The following is a 16561-nucleotide window of genomic DNA, read 5'->3' as shown; positions in this document are numbered from 1 at the left end:
GTGTGTGTGGTGTGTGTGTGTGTGTGTGTGTGTGTGTGTGTGTGTGTGTGTGTGTGGTGTGTGTGTGTGTGTGTGTGTGTGTGTGTGGTGTGTGTGTGTGTGTGTGTGTGTGTGTGTGTGTGTGTGTGTGTGTGTGTGTGTGTGTGTGTGTGTGTGGGTGTGTGTGTGTGGTGTGTGTGTGTGTGTGTGTGTGTGTGTGTGTGTGTGTGTGTGTGTGTGTGTGTGTGTGTGTGTGTGTGTGTGTGTGTGTGTGTGTGTGTGTGGGTGGGGTGTGTGTGGGTGGGGTGTGTGTGTGTGTGTGGGGTGTGTTTTTTTGCCAGGCTTTCTCCTCTGAAGTGGAGACCTAGCTACTGTGGACCATATGTTACACTAGAAACAACACCACCAGTTTTCCTAGGGAAATTCTTGTCTGAGAGGTATCTGAGAAAGACCCTATGAAGATTACCACAAAGGTGGTTCATTAAAGGAGGAACAAGCACAGAAGTGAATGTTAGAATGTAGGGAAGATGAACAAAACACAGCTAAAGAAAGCACTTGGATATCTGAACAAAACAGGAAAAATCACCTGAACATGGGAAGTAATTCTGCCTAAAGGCAATCAGAGTATGTGTTCATACAGAAGCAGGTTTATTTCTGGCAACATGTTTGGAAAGAAACATTTCCTAAAGGAGTGTTTTTGCAAGTCCAAAGGTGTAGTAATTCTATGTTCCCTTCATAATGCTAGTCCTAGAATGTAGTGCATGGTTTGGAATGGGCTGCTTCACACACACTGCTCAACTAGAAAAACTGCAAGATATTTTAACCTGTACTTTAGGTCACTTGGCAACTTGGAGGAAGCCAAGCTGGTATATTTTTTCTGGTATGTATTGGCTCCTTCATAGTGATCTTTGACCTTTCATGCTTTCAAAAAAGTTGCCCTTACTAGAAGCTTCCACATCAGATATTGATCACTTGATCCAACGACCACTCTACTTACAGCATAAGATCTTTGGAGAGGGGTTTATTTTAGTAAATCTGTCTGCGTAATGAGCACCCATTGCATGCCAGTATTGCAAAGTTCTGCTTTGGCAGCTCTAAGTACCCACAGATTTACTTTTGGTATAGTATGGCTTACAATGTGGAAATTCCTCCTCCTAAACTTTCTGGGTTAGATGGCTAACCTCTGTAGTTGTCTAAGGTGTTGTGGAAGCAGTTGTACTGCATTTGTAAATGAGAAATGCAGAATGGTGCACAGATGGTTTAGAAGAATTAACTATGCCTTTGTGGCTGCATTTGAGATGGTCAGTGGGCTGGTGGTATATTTAGTACTTGGTGAATTTTTGTGAACAGTATTACAAGAGATTTGCTACTTACTGGTGTTGATTAGCTGATTCCTCTCCTTTTCTACAGAAAGAAGACCTTGCAAAGTCTGGCAGTTGCTGGGATCCTGTGGATGCACCTGCTTTGTCAACATGCAGTAATGCTGATATTTTCCGTAGAATAAATGCTATGCTGGACAACTCTTTGGATTTTACTGGTGTGTGTACTACACCTGTTACTAAAGGAAGGCGTGAGAATCTTCCAGGTTGGTTTAAACTCTAGGAGGATGCTTAGTCTGGGGTCAGAACTATTAATCTGTACATGGCAGGATTTTGATTTTTAGTTTGTATGATCTGTTAAGACTAACCCAAGTATTTTTGGTTTTGAGGCCACTGATTAAAGCCACACTATCTGGTTGTGTGCATGTATTAAACTGTTTTCTTCCCATGGCTTGTTAAGAGATGTAGATGTGAGCAGCATTCATCAGTGGGTGGGTTCTCCAAGTGAAATTAAACCTTTTTGCTACTGTCACTTGCTAGAATAAACAAGTGTTTTGTTTACTAGGCAAGCTTGAGGCAAACTTTTAGCCTTACTAGCTTGCATATTTCTCATTTTTGTTTGACTGTTCACTAAGTTTGCTTATTTGTAGTTAGTTCATGCAAAACATTTTGCTCCAATTTTGATGCTTCTTTGTTACATGGTTCATGCTTTTGTGGACTGCATTGCAACCAGTTGTACATGACTGCAGTAGTTAAGGCAAAATAGGTTTCTTTTTTAATAAGTTCTTGCTGCTTGGCAGTGTTCATGACTGCAGCACTTGGTAATCCAATCGCATTATTTATAGCTGTGAAAGCGTTCCGAACATCAGTTGAAAGGTGTAGCTTTAGTTTAACGTCAGTGTAGTAAACACAAATACTCAAGTTACTACAGCTGTATATATAACCCATTATTTGGCTCTTGTTAGTCAAGATAAACAATAACAATTTATAATTAGGCTCCTAGGAGATGAAGAATCTGTAGTATCTTGGATCTGTATGTAGAAGTTCTCCAGATGTTCATTTGATCACTGCAGGAGTAGCCTTGACTATCCTGCTAAGGGTACAACAGCTGGCCGACTTCCAAAGTTTAAGGGTGCCTTCCTTGCACTCGGCTCCTTAACCAGTTCAAGCAGAGATGAAAGTGGTTTGAAAACCACGCACTTCAAAGCTTTCCTGCCATTGAGGAGATCTGTTGCTGGTTTCAAGGATTGACTGGTTGACTTCACTACTGCTGGGCAGATGAGTTTATTTTTTGTGGGGCGTGGGACCTTCCACATTTTTTTAGCTGTTAACTTTTTTGTAAAAATAAACCTAGAAAACGTTTACAGGTAATCTCATAACTTGGTCTCTTTTTCCTAGGAGTGTTACTATTCAAGGGAAAATAAAGGGAAAATTAAACTGTTTTTTTCCTGTCTAAAAATTGTTGGTTTCACTTTTGGGGGCTAGGGTAATTGAATTACTTTTCACTGTTTTTGTGGAAAACTGACTACTTTCACAGACTACTGCTACCAGGCATATTCTGCTTCTCCATGGAATGACCATGTGTGATCCTCTTTCCAGCCACACAACACTTCCAATTAGTCTTTGTCTCTTCAGGAGGCTACCATATTTAGTCCACAAGTGGGTTGACTCCTCTTTGTGGTTCTTCAGACCATTCATCCTTTTCCTTGGCTCCCTCTAATATTCCTGCAGCAGCCATGGACATAAGGGGTAGGCACATCTTGTACAACCGAGTGCACTTGGTGGGTAAGGGAAGAATCACTCCTGTCGGTCTTGGGGGGAAAGTGAGGGGAAATTTATCTCTGCCTAGCCGGAGTGATTGTCCATAGTGCAGTTATTCTTTAACTGCAGGTCAGACCCAGCGATTTCCTTTGGTAAATATTGCTGCTAAACATCTGGTAAATGCTAATCCTTCCTTTGATAAGGACGAGGAAGCCATTGAATGATTTGGGGGGTACAGGTGTGTTGTATTTCTTAGAATTCCCAGTTGTCAAGCTCCCATGTTAAAATTCATACTTGCCTTTTCAGAAAATAAGCAACATTATGGCTAATTTCCCCTCTTCTGAGGGGAAAATTTGTGTAATCCTGTTACTGTATGGCAAGTGACTTACTACGTTTTAATTGAGCTGATGTCCCTTCTTGAACTGCAAATAAGAGGCTTGCTTGGTTGTATACACAGCCTTCCTCAAGATGTCAAAGCTGAAATTGATTTCTACATTAGATTAATAGTTGAACCATGTTTCTGCAGCAGTCCTTAAAACATTTGGAGAAGGAAGGCAGAAAAATCCGAGTCTACTTCTCTCAAGCTTTAAGGGTTTTAACAGTTACCTCTGCAACATTTTCAAAAAGCAAAATAGACTGCGAGCAATTAAGACTAGAAAAGCAGTGGCAAGGTAGGCACCCACAAACAGCAATGATTCCTGTCCCTAGAAAGCACGGTCTTCAGAGCCCTCTCCTCCCTGTCATGAGAAGCATCTAATTCCCAAAAATCTGGCCCTCCATTTCTTTGGAAACCGACAAATGTGATTCATCAGGGGAACAGATGACAGTGGGAACTTCTACCTCAATTTCAGGAAGATTACTTCTCCAGATGCAGAATGACTGAAGTTTCATCTGCTGTTTCATGGGTTGATTAGAAGCGGTCAATCCTTTGAAAGAACTTTTCAAGAATGTTTTTGGTGCCAAAGAAAGTTTGAAAGTTCCAAAATATCCCTTCATGACGTTTTAAATCTTATTTAGTTTAGTATTGGTGAAACTGGATTTAAAAGATGCTTATGTTCCTATAGTACCAGATTTCAAACTTTAAGTTTGTCTGGATCTCACTGTTCTAAGGGTATTCCAAGTATCTAGCTTCAGTGATTGAAATATCTGCAGTATGTTTTCTTTAGATAAATTGTCTTTGTAGAGTCTCTTTTTCATAGTGTTGAATTTCTCACTTGGGTGAGATTTCTTGGTGCTTCAGGAAAGCATTTGAAAGACTCTGGATTCCTTCTAGATATTTGTTGAAGAAAATTCAGGATCAGTTTCTGAGTTTATCCACATAAAGCTAAGGGCTCAGCAGGGGAATTTCTCAAGATACAGGGTTCATGGCATCTGTGATTCTTTTCTCTAGCCAGACTCCACATGAGAAAAATTCTGTGGTATTTCAAATTATGGTCCCAACATAAACATCCCTTCACATTTCAGATTCCTGTTTTGGGATTTGAAATGGGTCTTTGGAGAGACCAGTTTTATCTAATCCAGATATTCCATTTTCCCTTCTAGCTCCAGCATAGCCTGTAACTACAGACGTCTGACTTTGCTTGAGTAATAGTGTCTATGGGAGTGGAAGTGCAGATGTTTTGGAACAAGGACATCAAATGTGACAAACTGAGATTTGCAACAAAGCCGATCAGCTTTGTCCCTGGACAATTGCATATGGTTAGATAACATCCCAGTAATGTGGTAAATGGGAGAAAAAGCAGATTGTGTGTTCTGTGCAGACTGTGGTAGCTTGAGGATGTAGTTTTTCAGTAGAATTACTGTGCAAGAATATTGCATCAGAGTAAGTTTTTGTAACTGGCGAGCTGAATAGACCCAGGACTGTCCCACAAGAATGGAAACTGGTACAGGGAGTTGTCCAGGAATTCCTCCAGCTGTGGTGAACACCTCTGATGTATGCAGTCTACTAGGGAAAGAAGCATTTCAGTTTAGGTTTCCAAGTTGGCATTTAAACATTTTCAGCTCCTTCCCATAGGATAAGCTTCCTGGGCAGCATGCAGAGGATGGAGACTGGTCAGGAAAGAAATGGTCAGTCAGGATGTAATTTAGTGATTTGAGTTTTAAACTTTTTAGTTTGTCCTAACTAGCAACTGCAACCTTGAAAGTAGCTGCTGTTTGAGCCATCTGTGTATCCTATGCACACCTGTTGTGGTGGAAGTATTTGAGAACACCGATTTGTTTTGGTGTGAAATTGTTCAGTATTTTGAGTAAAGCTGGTTTATTGACCTGAATGTACCACCTATCTCAGAAATGCCCCCTGGCCCCCAGTTGACTGGGTACTTGGGCACTTTCACTAAATGGATGTCACCAACAGTGGTAATATGGGGAAGTCCTTTATGTAGCGTGATCACAAGGGGTATAACTCCTAGATTCAAGGAAGCAATCATCCTCTCTGCTCCTCCCTTATCAGACCAGTTAGATAAGCATATAAGAATGGGGGCGTAAAAAAAACTACGTGCATTGCCCATCTTAAACCAGTGATTTGATGTCCTTTCCATTCCACGACACATGGGTCTCTGTTCAGATGTGTGCTCCATCCTCTGCCATTTTGAAGTGTAGGATCCCGTGTTGAGGCTCCTCCCGTACAGAATTCCCATGTACAGGAGTTGCCTCATTTAGTTTGCTGCTTTCATTGCTGACTGGTTATATAGTACTCTCAGGGTGTTGGTGTTAACAAAAGACTGCTTATTCTTTGAATTCTCTTTTTACAGAGTTTCCCTCCATACCCATATTAGGATTTTCAGCAGAGCATTTTTCTAGTACTTGGGTTTCTAGTGTGTAGTGTTGGTTACTGTAGTTTAGGCTTTTGGATAGACACTAGTAACAGTCAACACTCTTAAACTGTCATAATGTGAATTCTGTAGTGGTAATGGTTCATAGTTATAAGTATGGAAGTGTGTAATTAGAATTTAGTATTGGCACTTTGGGTGCCTTTTCCATTTGTCATCTCACACACCTTAAATCCTAATGGTTAGTCAGTGTTCACACAAACTACCAAAGTCAAATGCACATGACAAATGTGCATACTGCCTTCCCACTCACCTCTGTTACCTGCTCAATATGTGAAGTTTTTGGTCAGAATACAGATGGAGAGAAGCAAATTGATACTCAAGGGTCTCATCCAAACTTAATCTCGTATGGACTCCTACATCTGGAAAAACAGGGTCTTTGGTTTGACCTAAATCACGATAGGACAAACCTGAGAAACTGAAATCGAGGATCCAACCATTCCTTTGGCTGCTAAGGTAGTTAAATCTTGAGATCCAGTGCCTCCTCTGGATCCTATTGTCATACGCTCCGACTCCTGTACTCACTTGAACCAGTTATTCAGAACTGATTTCCTGTTCTGCAAGGTCGGTCATACTCACCGAAGCAGATGTGGACAGAATGATGCAGCATTTTCTGCAGACCTAGATCCAGTTCGGGGTGCTACCAGTTTTCTACCCATTGGCTCTTGTAGACTCTTCTCCCAAACACTCGGTGATGGCTCTTTCTCTGATCTGCTCATCCTGGATCCAACCTTTGCCCAGGGTAGATGTTCATTGGAGCAAAGACTGCTTCCTCGACTCTGGTCATTTTTCTGTCCGTCTGCTCCAGTCTTGTCAGCAGTGCGACTCCTGGAGCCATAATTTTTGGGATAGACTCCCAACAGGTTTGGTTTGGATCAGTGATCCATGGATCCCTTCCTTCCCTTAGGAGCTTTGGTGCTTGACAGCTTTGATCTTGTCTTTGATCCAAGGCAGGCAGCTTCCAGGATTGAGAATTTCCCAAGGGTTTTGGAGCTGGAACTGTTGTGGATTTGGTATTAAAGGCACTTGAGTAGTCCCTCAGCCAAGGGCTAGATCTATGCATCAGATTTAACCCTCCACATAGGATCTCCCATGGTTTGCATGCCTGCTCTTCTGGACCCATTGGGGAAATAGTTCTTGAGCCTTGATCCTGTTCTGCATGAGACCTTGCATGTTTGATTCCTGTCCTGAGCAACCCACTGCATAGTTCCCAAAAACACAATTCCCCTGAAATCTCAAACCTCTCATACAGATTTTGAGGGAGAAGGTTCCCCCAGATCCTCCCTTGCAGATCTCTTGTTTTGGAGCGATCCTTGAACTATCTAGTCAGAAAGGGGACTGGTCTTCCCCAAACACCTGAGGAATTGGTCTTCAAGACTTTTGGTTCTGGCCCATCTGCTACTTGGGTGGTACCCCCTGCAGATGAGATTGCGGACCATAACTGCTTTCTGGCTTACTTGCATTCTGGTCTACTTCATTGGTACCCCCTATGGATGACATGTTGGACATTATTGCATCCTGTGCACGGAAGGAGCTTGACGAGCTGAACCCATTCTCAAGAAGCCAGGCAAGTTGTGGCTCCCAGGGAATGTTTGCATTGGAGCAAGGCCCCGGCGGTAGATTCCATGGGGGAGGTGGCAGCCACCAAGAACAAACTAGCAGAGGAAAGCTGCTCTGCCCATCCACTGAACGGAAAGTCTCGCACTCTGGACAGGTTTGGGGAGTGTATGCCTCATCCACTTTATCTGAGAGGATTCAATTATGTGGCACGTTTCACATGTTTTCAAAGAGATTTGATCAAGATTTTTCTCTTCTAGGGACCTGGTCTCCAAATCGGAAAGACTCTCTATTCTCTGGAAACCCATTTTTTTCTTGTCTAATGCATCTATGCAACTTGTATCCAGTGCCACAGAAGGGTTTTTTTTAGAGCAACTGGCGCAGGTATTTCCATAAAACAGCATGGCTACATGCAACTTTGATTTTAATGGATCAACTTTTTTTTTGTCTAGAAGTTAAAACAGTTTCCAGAGGGGAACAGGAACAGCAAAATGTCCTTATATTCACTGTTTTATTCCTTGCATATGGAGTTTAGCGGTGAATGCTCCGTCCGTCAGTATACCAAAGCCTACTAAAGTTTTAAGATATACTGGGTGTCGCATGTATGATCCCTGCATAATGTGGACAGTAAATGTCAGGGCATACTAACACTCAACTTTGCCACCAGTGTGAACACCTCTCAAGATTGGTCTGAATGCCTGAGTTTTTTTGCAGTTTGAGCACATTGTTCATTCCTCTGTTTCGCCCAAGTCCTCCTGCTTGTACCAAACTTTCAGATAAGTACCCCATAGAGGTTTTGTTCATGGTTTATTAATTTGGGGGTTAATGACGTCCAGTAAGGGTAAATGCCAATGCAGGAGACAGATTCCCCATAAGGACCCCCGTGATGTCTCTTGTTTAGGAGCTTCTTACAACCATAGGTTCTGTCCAGTTTTGGGCTATTGTTCCCAAGACCCTCTGTAGTAGGTTCTCTTCTCTGCCCCTGTACCTTGAACCAGCATCTTAAGCTGTTTGCAAAAGAAACCATGGAAGGAACTTCCCGCCCCGGGGGTCAGCCATTGGCAAAGTAAGAAAATTAACTGGAATTTTCTGCTGTTGGGCATTCCACAGAGGTAGTTGAGAACCCAGAGGCCGGCCCACCTGGTCTTGTTGGATCCTTCAGCTGTGACCATTTTATAGGCTGGTAAAAAACCGGCTGCCAGCATGTCCGCTGAGGCTATGCAAGTGTCCATTTTGGACATTAAGGGGGATCCACAGCTGATTGAAGAACTCCCCTAGACCCCTTAAAAACAGGTTTTAGTCTGGGAAGAAGTGCTTGCAGCAGTTATTGAATGCAGGTTTACTTCAAGACGGTCCTGATTCTTTACAGCTTATGTTCTTTTGAAAAAGAAACTAATAAATGCATTTCTCCTGCCCCTAGGGATCCACGGTCTGACTGGCAGGCCATTACTCGAGGCTTGATTAATGCTTTGGCCTTAACCTCCTTCAGGATTTTTTTCTAATCCTACTGCTGAGTCGTCTCACAAGGCCTAGGGAACAAGATTTCTTAGATTCTGAGGAGGAATCCCTGACTTGTTCTCAAATTTCCCTCTCCCTTAGACTATGGCTCAGAGGAAGAATCCAGTAGTTCTGATGCATCTTTTAAGAAATTTCCTTTGGAAATGCCATCACCAGGATGATGGAATTTTTCAAATGGGATTGTGCTCAGGATTTGGATATTCGTAAAAGGTATTGAGTTGTTGGAGATGGAAACGGCTAAACCTTCTGCTATTCCTTTTAATCTGAAGTAGTTGACTTCATTTGATCTTTAACCTGTGGATTTCTGATCAGAATCTGATACAGCACTGCTGCATTTTCCAGCTACTGATCTCAGCTCCCAGCTCCTCCCCTTATCCATAATGTCTCAGTCTCCTTCCTCCCTTTAGATATCATTTGCTACTAGTGAAGCAACAAGCGTGGTCTGAGCTGTTAGTGTAGTTTGGAGTTTTTGAGTAAAATCATTTTATATAGTTTTTGGATATTTTCTTCTAATTCCTTTACCTTTTTGCAAGGTTGTCTGTAGAAAAAGTTTACTTTTCAGCCTCGCCTTTCTCATTCCTGTCGTGAGTGTGCGTGTTGGGCCTGATGTCCTTCAAGGATGCATCTGCAGTCCTAACAAATGGGTTGTCCTGTAGTCAGGCAGCCCTTCGGTCGGCCGGATTCCAAAGTCTGGGTCCGGCCTCGGCTGGTGTCGCACTTCACCCGACGTCATCTCTGCTGGTCTTCGGGTATAAAGGCATCAGCCTACGCCATTTTCCTCAGTCTTTCTTGCCGCGTGGCGCCCAAAGCAGAAGCTGTTCGCAAGTGCCGGTCGGTCAGATCCAGAGATTACTACTACCGAATACAACTTCGAAGACTTCTAAAAGCTAAGTACCCCGTTGGGGACTCTTTCTTGCCTCAGCCGATGTCAGAAAAAGTAAATAACTGTAACTTGTGGGAAACAAATACCTCATAAAGATTTCCACTCTTACTGCTTACCTTGTTTAGGCCCAGACCACGACGTAGCAGCTTGTTTAGCCTGTGCTTCCTTCAACTGACGAACGCTTAGGCGTTGGTCGGAGTTTGCTGAACAGTTTTTCGGCTCAGACTTTGCGTACATTATGCCGTCGGATCCTCCGACTACCCAAATTGTTAAACGCAAAGAAAAGGACCGACACTCGCGGTCCGCGGTTTCGGCCGAAACCACGGTAAAGCAAACCGCTAGTGTCTCTGTTTCGGCCGAAACTGAGCAAACGGTTCAATCTACAGCCGAATTCATGACTACTACCAAGGCCCCTTCTACCCTAGCTGAATCGGCCTCTGAAATTTTGCCTACAACTGTGGTTTCTCCAGAGTTATCTGACACCATCCCTTTGGATGTCTCTACCCCAGCACGTGGTGCTGCTAGGCCTCCTGCAGCCATGTCTATAAAGGCCTTTGCCAGGGCTAAAGCAGCCAAAACTGCTAAATCAGTGCCTGTTAAGCCCCCCTCTCACAGGCCCAGCTCCAGTTCACAAATGCTTACTTTGGCAGAGGATCTCATCTCTTTAATAAGAGGATCCCAATCTCACCCAGACAGGGCCTCACAACCTTCAGAAAAGAGACCCAGAGTAGAGCCCCCTGAGCCAGGCTCCTCAGATGACTCTTCTGATGACTCAGACATTACAGACCATCCAGAGGCTCCTCTTTCTACTTATGAAGATTCTGATGCTGAAGAATATATTCCTTCTGCCTCTCCACCAGAGGAATTTTCCTTTGGGGAAACCTTACATGCCATGCGAGAGCAATTCCAATGGCAGGGACAAGATTTCTCAGATTCAAGGAAAAGGCTTAGGACCTTTTTACACTTACCGCAGCATAGGCCCTTAGCTATACCTCCAGTTCTTCCTGTTGTGGATGATGCCTTTAATGATGTTTGCACTGCTCCTGATACTTTACCTCCAGCCCCTGCTAAGCCCGACAGGTTCTACAGGGTACCGGACACTCATCACTTATACAAGGCTCCTTTTGCAGATCCGGAGACCATCTCCCAGGGGCCTAAGGCAGTAGCTTCGACCTCAGCTAAAAACCCTCTCCCTTCTGATAGGGAATCCAGGTCCTTAGAGATGGGGTAAAAAAGTATACACCTCTGCTACTCTCTCAGCTAGAGCTTTGAACTGTCAGTTTCATATGATCCAATACCAAGAGTTTATGCTTGATCAGTTAACTAAGAAACTGTCCCCTGATGATTCCTTAGATAAGAAATATGTTCTAGAAATGGTGAATAACATTCAGCAGGTTAGTAACCATTCTTTAAAATGTGGCTATGATGCACTGGAGGCTTCATTTAGATCAGCCATGACTGGCACAGTTATAAGAAGGCATGCATGGTTGAAAGAGCAGGTCTTGCCGGATCATGTTAAAGCAAAGCTTTTAGATGCTCCTATGGACAAGGTCAGTCTATTTGGTTCTCCTGCCCAACAAGTAATGAAGAAAATGGAAGAGAAGGCAAAATCTGTACAAACAGTTAAAGATTTCTTACAGGTACAGCCCCCAAGGTTCAGCAGGAACGGGCCTTCCAAAAATTGGTCCATTCCAGACTCCTCTAAAAGTCAGAGGCAGGAATAGGCGTTCCAGAGGCAGAAATCAATCCAGAGGAGGTGCCTACAGGGGACGCCAGTGGCAAGGCAATAACCCACCAGCCACGGATACAACCACTACCACTGCAACAGGACAATCACAGTGACTTGGTTCTAACACCGCCTACCAGGGAACAAATAGTAGCACCCTTAGGCGGAAAGTTAGCATTTTCAAAAAACTGGCACTATATCACAAGAGACAACTGGATTTTGCAAACTATAGACCAAGGGTACAGGTTTCATTTCCACACCTTACCAGCAAAAAGAGGAATGCCAAACCTGCCACCAAATCAAAAGTCAGAAGCCCTAAAACAAATAGCTCAATTAAAAAAGATGAGAGCTGTGGAAAAGGGTACCACCTACAGAACAGGGCAAGGGATTTTACTCCAGACTCTTCCTAGTACCAAGAAAAGAAAACAGTTGGAGACCTATTCTCGACCTGTCCGCTTTAAACACATTCATCATTGTTCCAAAATTCAAAATGCTGACCCTACACCAACTTCTTCCCATGCTGGGCAAGGAGTATTGGCTGGTAACTCTAGATCTCAAGGAGGCATACCTGCACGTCCCCATACGACCAATTTGCAGAAGATACCTCAGATTTCTTGCAGGATCAGAGCATTATCAATTCTCAGCATTGCCCTTTGGCTTATCTACTGCGCCCAGAGTGTTCACGAAATGCCTGGCATCAGTAATCGCTCATTGCAGGCTTCAGGGAATCCAAATTTATCCATACCTGGACGACTGCCTGATACAAGCGGACAACAAAAGCAAGCGGACACAAGACTTACAAAGAGTCATTTGCTTACTACAAGCTCTGGGATACACAGTCAATTTAAAAAAGTCAAAACTGATACCATCCCAGACAATAACATTCTTGGGTGCAGAATTGGACACAGTAAAGCAGATGGCATTCCTAACTGCAGAAAAACAAGAACAACTTCCTCTACTTCTTGACACTAGCCAAGCAGAACAAACTAACAGCAAGGAAAGTACTGCAGGCTTTGGATTTCATGGCATCCTGCATAATCTTGGTCCCCCATGCCAGACTGCATATGAGAAAGCTACAATGGTACCTAAGGAATTTATGGTCTCTACACAACACCCGGACATCTTCAAGGCCATCACAAAGAAATGGGGAATGCCACAAATAGACCTATTTGCATCTCCACTCAACCACCAGCTCAAGAAATTCTGCACAAGGACATACCACCCTCTTGCTTGGAAGGTGGACTCTCTATCCTTCAATTGGAAAGGCCTGACAGCATATGCATTTCCACCCCTTCCTTTGATGCACAAGGTACTACTGAAAATCAGAGGAACGGCCAAAGATAATTCTGATAGCTCCAAATTGGCCAAGACAACATTGGTATCCATTACTGAGGAGCATGTCTCTGGGGGGGGGTGGGAAACGTGGACTCTACCCCTGATTCCTTTGATGTTGACTCAGTGCAACTACAACATCTTGCATCCAAACCTGAAAACTCTGCAATTCACTGCCTGGAACATTACATAAGAACATCTAACCCAGATTTATCCCAAAGGGTTAAAGACATTATCCTTGAGGCCCGCAGACCTTCTACCAGAAGGAACTATGCAGGGAAATGGAAAAGGTTTGTCATTTGGAGTACGGAAAAAGGGAAAGATGTGTCAAAAGTAGATATTGCCAACATCCTGGAATATTTGGCAGAGCTCCTACATACTGGCCTGTCCTATTCCTCCATCAAGATACATGCATCAGCTATTTCTGCAGAATACAGCCTCGATCCTCCTGTCTTCTCGCATCCTCTACTCAGGCAGTTCCTCAGAGGAATTAAGAATGTAAAACCTCCTAGGAAACCACCATTACCAGCATGGGACTTGAATTTTGTGCTAGAAAAATTGACACTCCCTCCATTCGAACCAGCAGCAACAGCAGATCTTCAACACCTATCCTGGAAAACTGCTTTCCTACTGGCAATTACTTCAGCAAGAAGGGTTTCAGAACTACAGGCTTTAATGGCAGTACAACCCTTCCTAATCTTCCATCAAGATAGTGTCCATGAGAACTAATCCTACATTTATGCCTAAGGTGGTATCCAGACTGTCTCTAAACCAGGCAATCCACCTACCTTCTTTCCCAATCCACAGAACAAAGGGGAAAGACTGCTGCATACCTTGGATGTACATAGACAGTTGCGCTACTACCTGGACAGAACCAAGGGCAATAGAAAAACTGACCAGCTCCTAGTAGCCTATGCAACAGGAAGGGAAGGAAAAGCAATTTCCAAACAGACAATCTCCAAGTGGATAGGAAATTGCATAAGATTCTGTTACTCCTATCATGGAAAGCAAATTCCACAGAACATAAGGCCTCATTCTACAAGGGCTACAGCCACTACCACAGCCTTCTTACGAGGAGTGGCTACCAAGGACATTATTGAGGCTGCTACTTGTACCTCCGTGCATACATTTGCCAAGCATTATAACTTACCTCTATACTCTAGATCCCGAGCAGGGTTTGCCACTGCCCTGCTCGGGATCTAAAGTACACCATAATTCTTATTCCTCCTCCCCTAGTTTGGCTATGGTATTCTACCCATTTGTTAGGACTGCAGATGCATCCTTGAAGGACATAGTACAGTTTTGTACCTACCATAAATGTAGATGTCCGAACAGGATAGCATCTGCAGTCAGGATTACCCACCCTCCTTCCCCTCTGTGGTACTCCTAGGGTATTGCCCACCTAATAGCTAGCTGGGGGGGGATCTCTTATGGTGTATTTGTTTGTATATATGTACATACATGCATATTTTTTGTGTTTGCCTTCTACTTTTTGGGAAACATTGGCATTTACCCAAAAATTTAGCTATCCAAGAGGGCTACTGGCATCTGGGGCAAGAAACACTGAGGAAAATGGCGTTGGCTGATGCCTTTATACCCGAAGACCAGAGATGACGTCGGGTGAAGTGCGACACCAGCCGAGGCCGGACCCAGACTTTGGAATCCGGCCGACCGAAGGGCTGCCTGACGACAGGACAACCCATTTTAGGACTGCAGATGCTATCCTGTTCGGACATCTACATTTATGGTAGGTACAAAACTGTACTTTTCTTTTTAGGGATGTCAGAGTCCCCTAAATCCGATTTCTGTAAATGCAGTGTGTGGCTATAAGCTTTCCCCAGCAGATGGCCAGACTGTGTGGTGTCTGGGAGGAGCGCACCTTCAGACCTCTTGACCTATCTGTGCTGGGTTCAACCCCACAGCACTGAAGGACAGGAGGGACAAACTGATTCTGAAGGGGCTACTTCTCTCCTCTGGGACAGTAGTTTTTCTCGCGTGATCAGCAGCAGCTGCATCTTCCTCCTCTTTGGCCTCTGGGGCTCAAAACTCCTGCCGAGAGGTCCGGAGAGGGTGTAAAGGCCAAGGACAAGCTGCGTAAGCAGTCCCCCAACCTCTGTTCAGGCCAGTTCACCACTAAAAGTAAGACCTCCAACTAGGCTTTGGTCTCTAAGATCTCCCAGGTTTTCCTCTGAGCCAGAAAAAGCCTTAGTCCAGTCCCCAGTTAGATCCTCTCCCCACCAGCTTTCAAGACCGGTTTTGGTGGGATGTCCTTCAAGGATGCATCTGCAGTCATCACATATGGGTTGTCCTGCCTCAGGCAGCCCTTCGGTCGGCCGGATTCCAAAGTCTGGGTCCGGCGTCTGCTGATGTCGCCCTTTCCCCGACATCAGAGCGCCTGGGGTATAAAAGTCAGACGACGCCATCTTCCTCAGTCTTTCTTGCCGCGTGGTGCCCGAAGCAGAAGCAGTTCGCAAGTGCCGGTCGGCCAGGTCCTGTAATTCAGCTACCGAAGACTTCAGAAAAGCTAAGTACCCCGTTGGGGACTCTTTCTTGCCTCAGCCGATGTCAGATAAAGTTAATAATTGTTTAACTTGTGGGAAACAAATACCTCATAAGGATTTCCACTCTTACTGCCTCCCCTGCCTAGGCCCAGACCACTACGTCTCGGCCTGTTCAGCCTGTGCTTCCTTCAACCGACGCACTCTTAGACGTCTGGCGGAGTTTGCAGAGTAATTTTTTGTGGCTAGTTTTTCGTACAATATGCCGTCGGAGACTCCGACTTCACATTTGATTAAGAAACGGAAGGACAAGGACAGACGCATGCGGGCCGCGGTTTTGGCTGAAACCACGGCCAGGCCTACCGCTAGTGTCTCTGTCTCGGCTGAAACAGAGTCCTTGGTACTTCCAACCACCGAAACCGCTCAGCCGACTACCTCGGTCCCAGAGGCCCCGGCTGAGTCTTATTGAATTTCTAACAGAAACTGGTGTCCTGGAACCTTCCGACACCATACCTTTAGACAAAACTACACAAGCACGTGGTGCAGCCAGGCCTCCTGCATCCATGTCCATTAAGGCATTCTCTAGGGCTAAAGCTGCTAAACTCTGTCTGCAAAGCTTTGCCTCCCAAGGTTATCCCTCAGTGACCCACTACAGGTTCACAGATTCTAAGCTTAGCAGAGGACTTTATCTCCTTAATTAGGGGCTCTCAACCTCATCCGGACAGGGGCTCTCAACCTCCTCCAGACAAAAGGCCCAGGGTTGAGCCCTCTGATCCCCACTCCTCAGATGAGGCCTCTGATGGCTCTACTCTCTCGGACCACCAGGAGGAGGCTTTTCGCCTCTGAGGATTCTGATGCAGAGGAATCTATTCCTTCGGCCTCCCCTCCTGAAGAGTTTTCCTTTGGGGAGACACTTCACACTATGAGAGCGCATTTCCAATGGCAGGGCCAGGAATTCTCTGATTCCAGGAAGAGATTAAGGACCTTCTTGCATTTGCCTCAGCATAGACCTTTGGCTATTCCTCCTGTTTTAAATGTCATTGATGATGTGTACTCTGAGTCTAGCACAACCCCTGATTCTCTACCTCCGGCTCCTGTCAAACCCGATAGGTACTACAGGGTCCCAGACTCACATCTTCACCTTTACAAGGCCCACTCTG

At 44.6% G+C, this 16561-nt stretch overlaps 1 protein-coding gene across 2 annotated transcripts in view; it reads left to right on the top strand.

Annotated features, from left to right (window-relative positions):
• Positions 1–1390: 1390 nt before the first annotated feature.
• CPEB1 (cytoplasmic polyadenylation element binding protein 1) overlaps positions 1391–16561 on the top strand; it is a 2007200-nt gene continuing 1992029 nt past the window's right edge. For both annotated transcript variants that reach the window (XM_044077812.1, XM_044077811.1), the window contains exon 1: positions 1391–1564. In XM_044077812.1, the coding sequence (XP_043933747.1) occupies positions 1489–1564 (76 nt within the window). In that variant the 5' untranslated portion in view covers positions 1391–1488. The remainder of the gene's footprint in view (positions 1565–16561) is intronic.

Source organism: Protopterus annectens, chromosome 7.part0 (assembly GCF_019279795.1).
Source record: "Protopterus annectens isolate FY-2018-M chromosome 7.part0, PAN1.0, whole genome shotgun sequence".
NCBI lineage: Eukaryota > Metazoa > Chordata > Ceratodontiformes > Protopteridae > Protopterus > Protopterus annectens.
The sequence above is the reverse complement of the archived record's forward strand: the minus strand, read 5'-3'. Positions and strand labels throughout refer to the sequence as shown.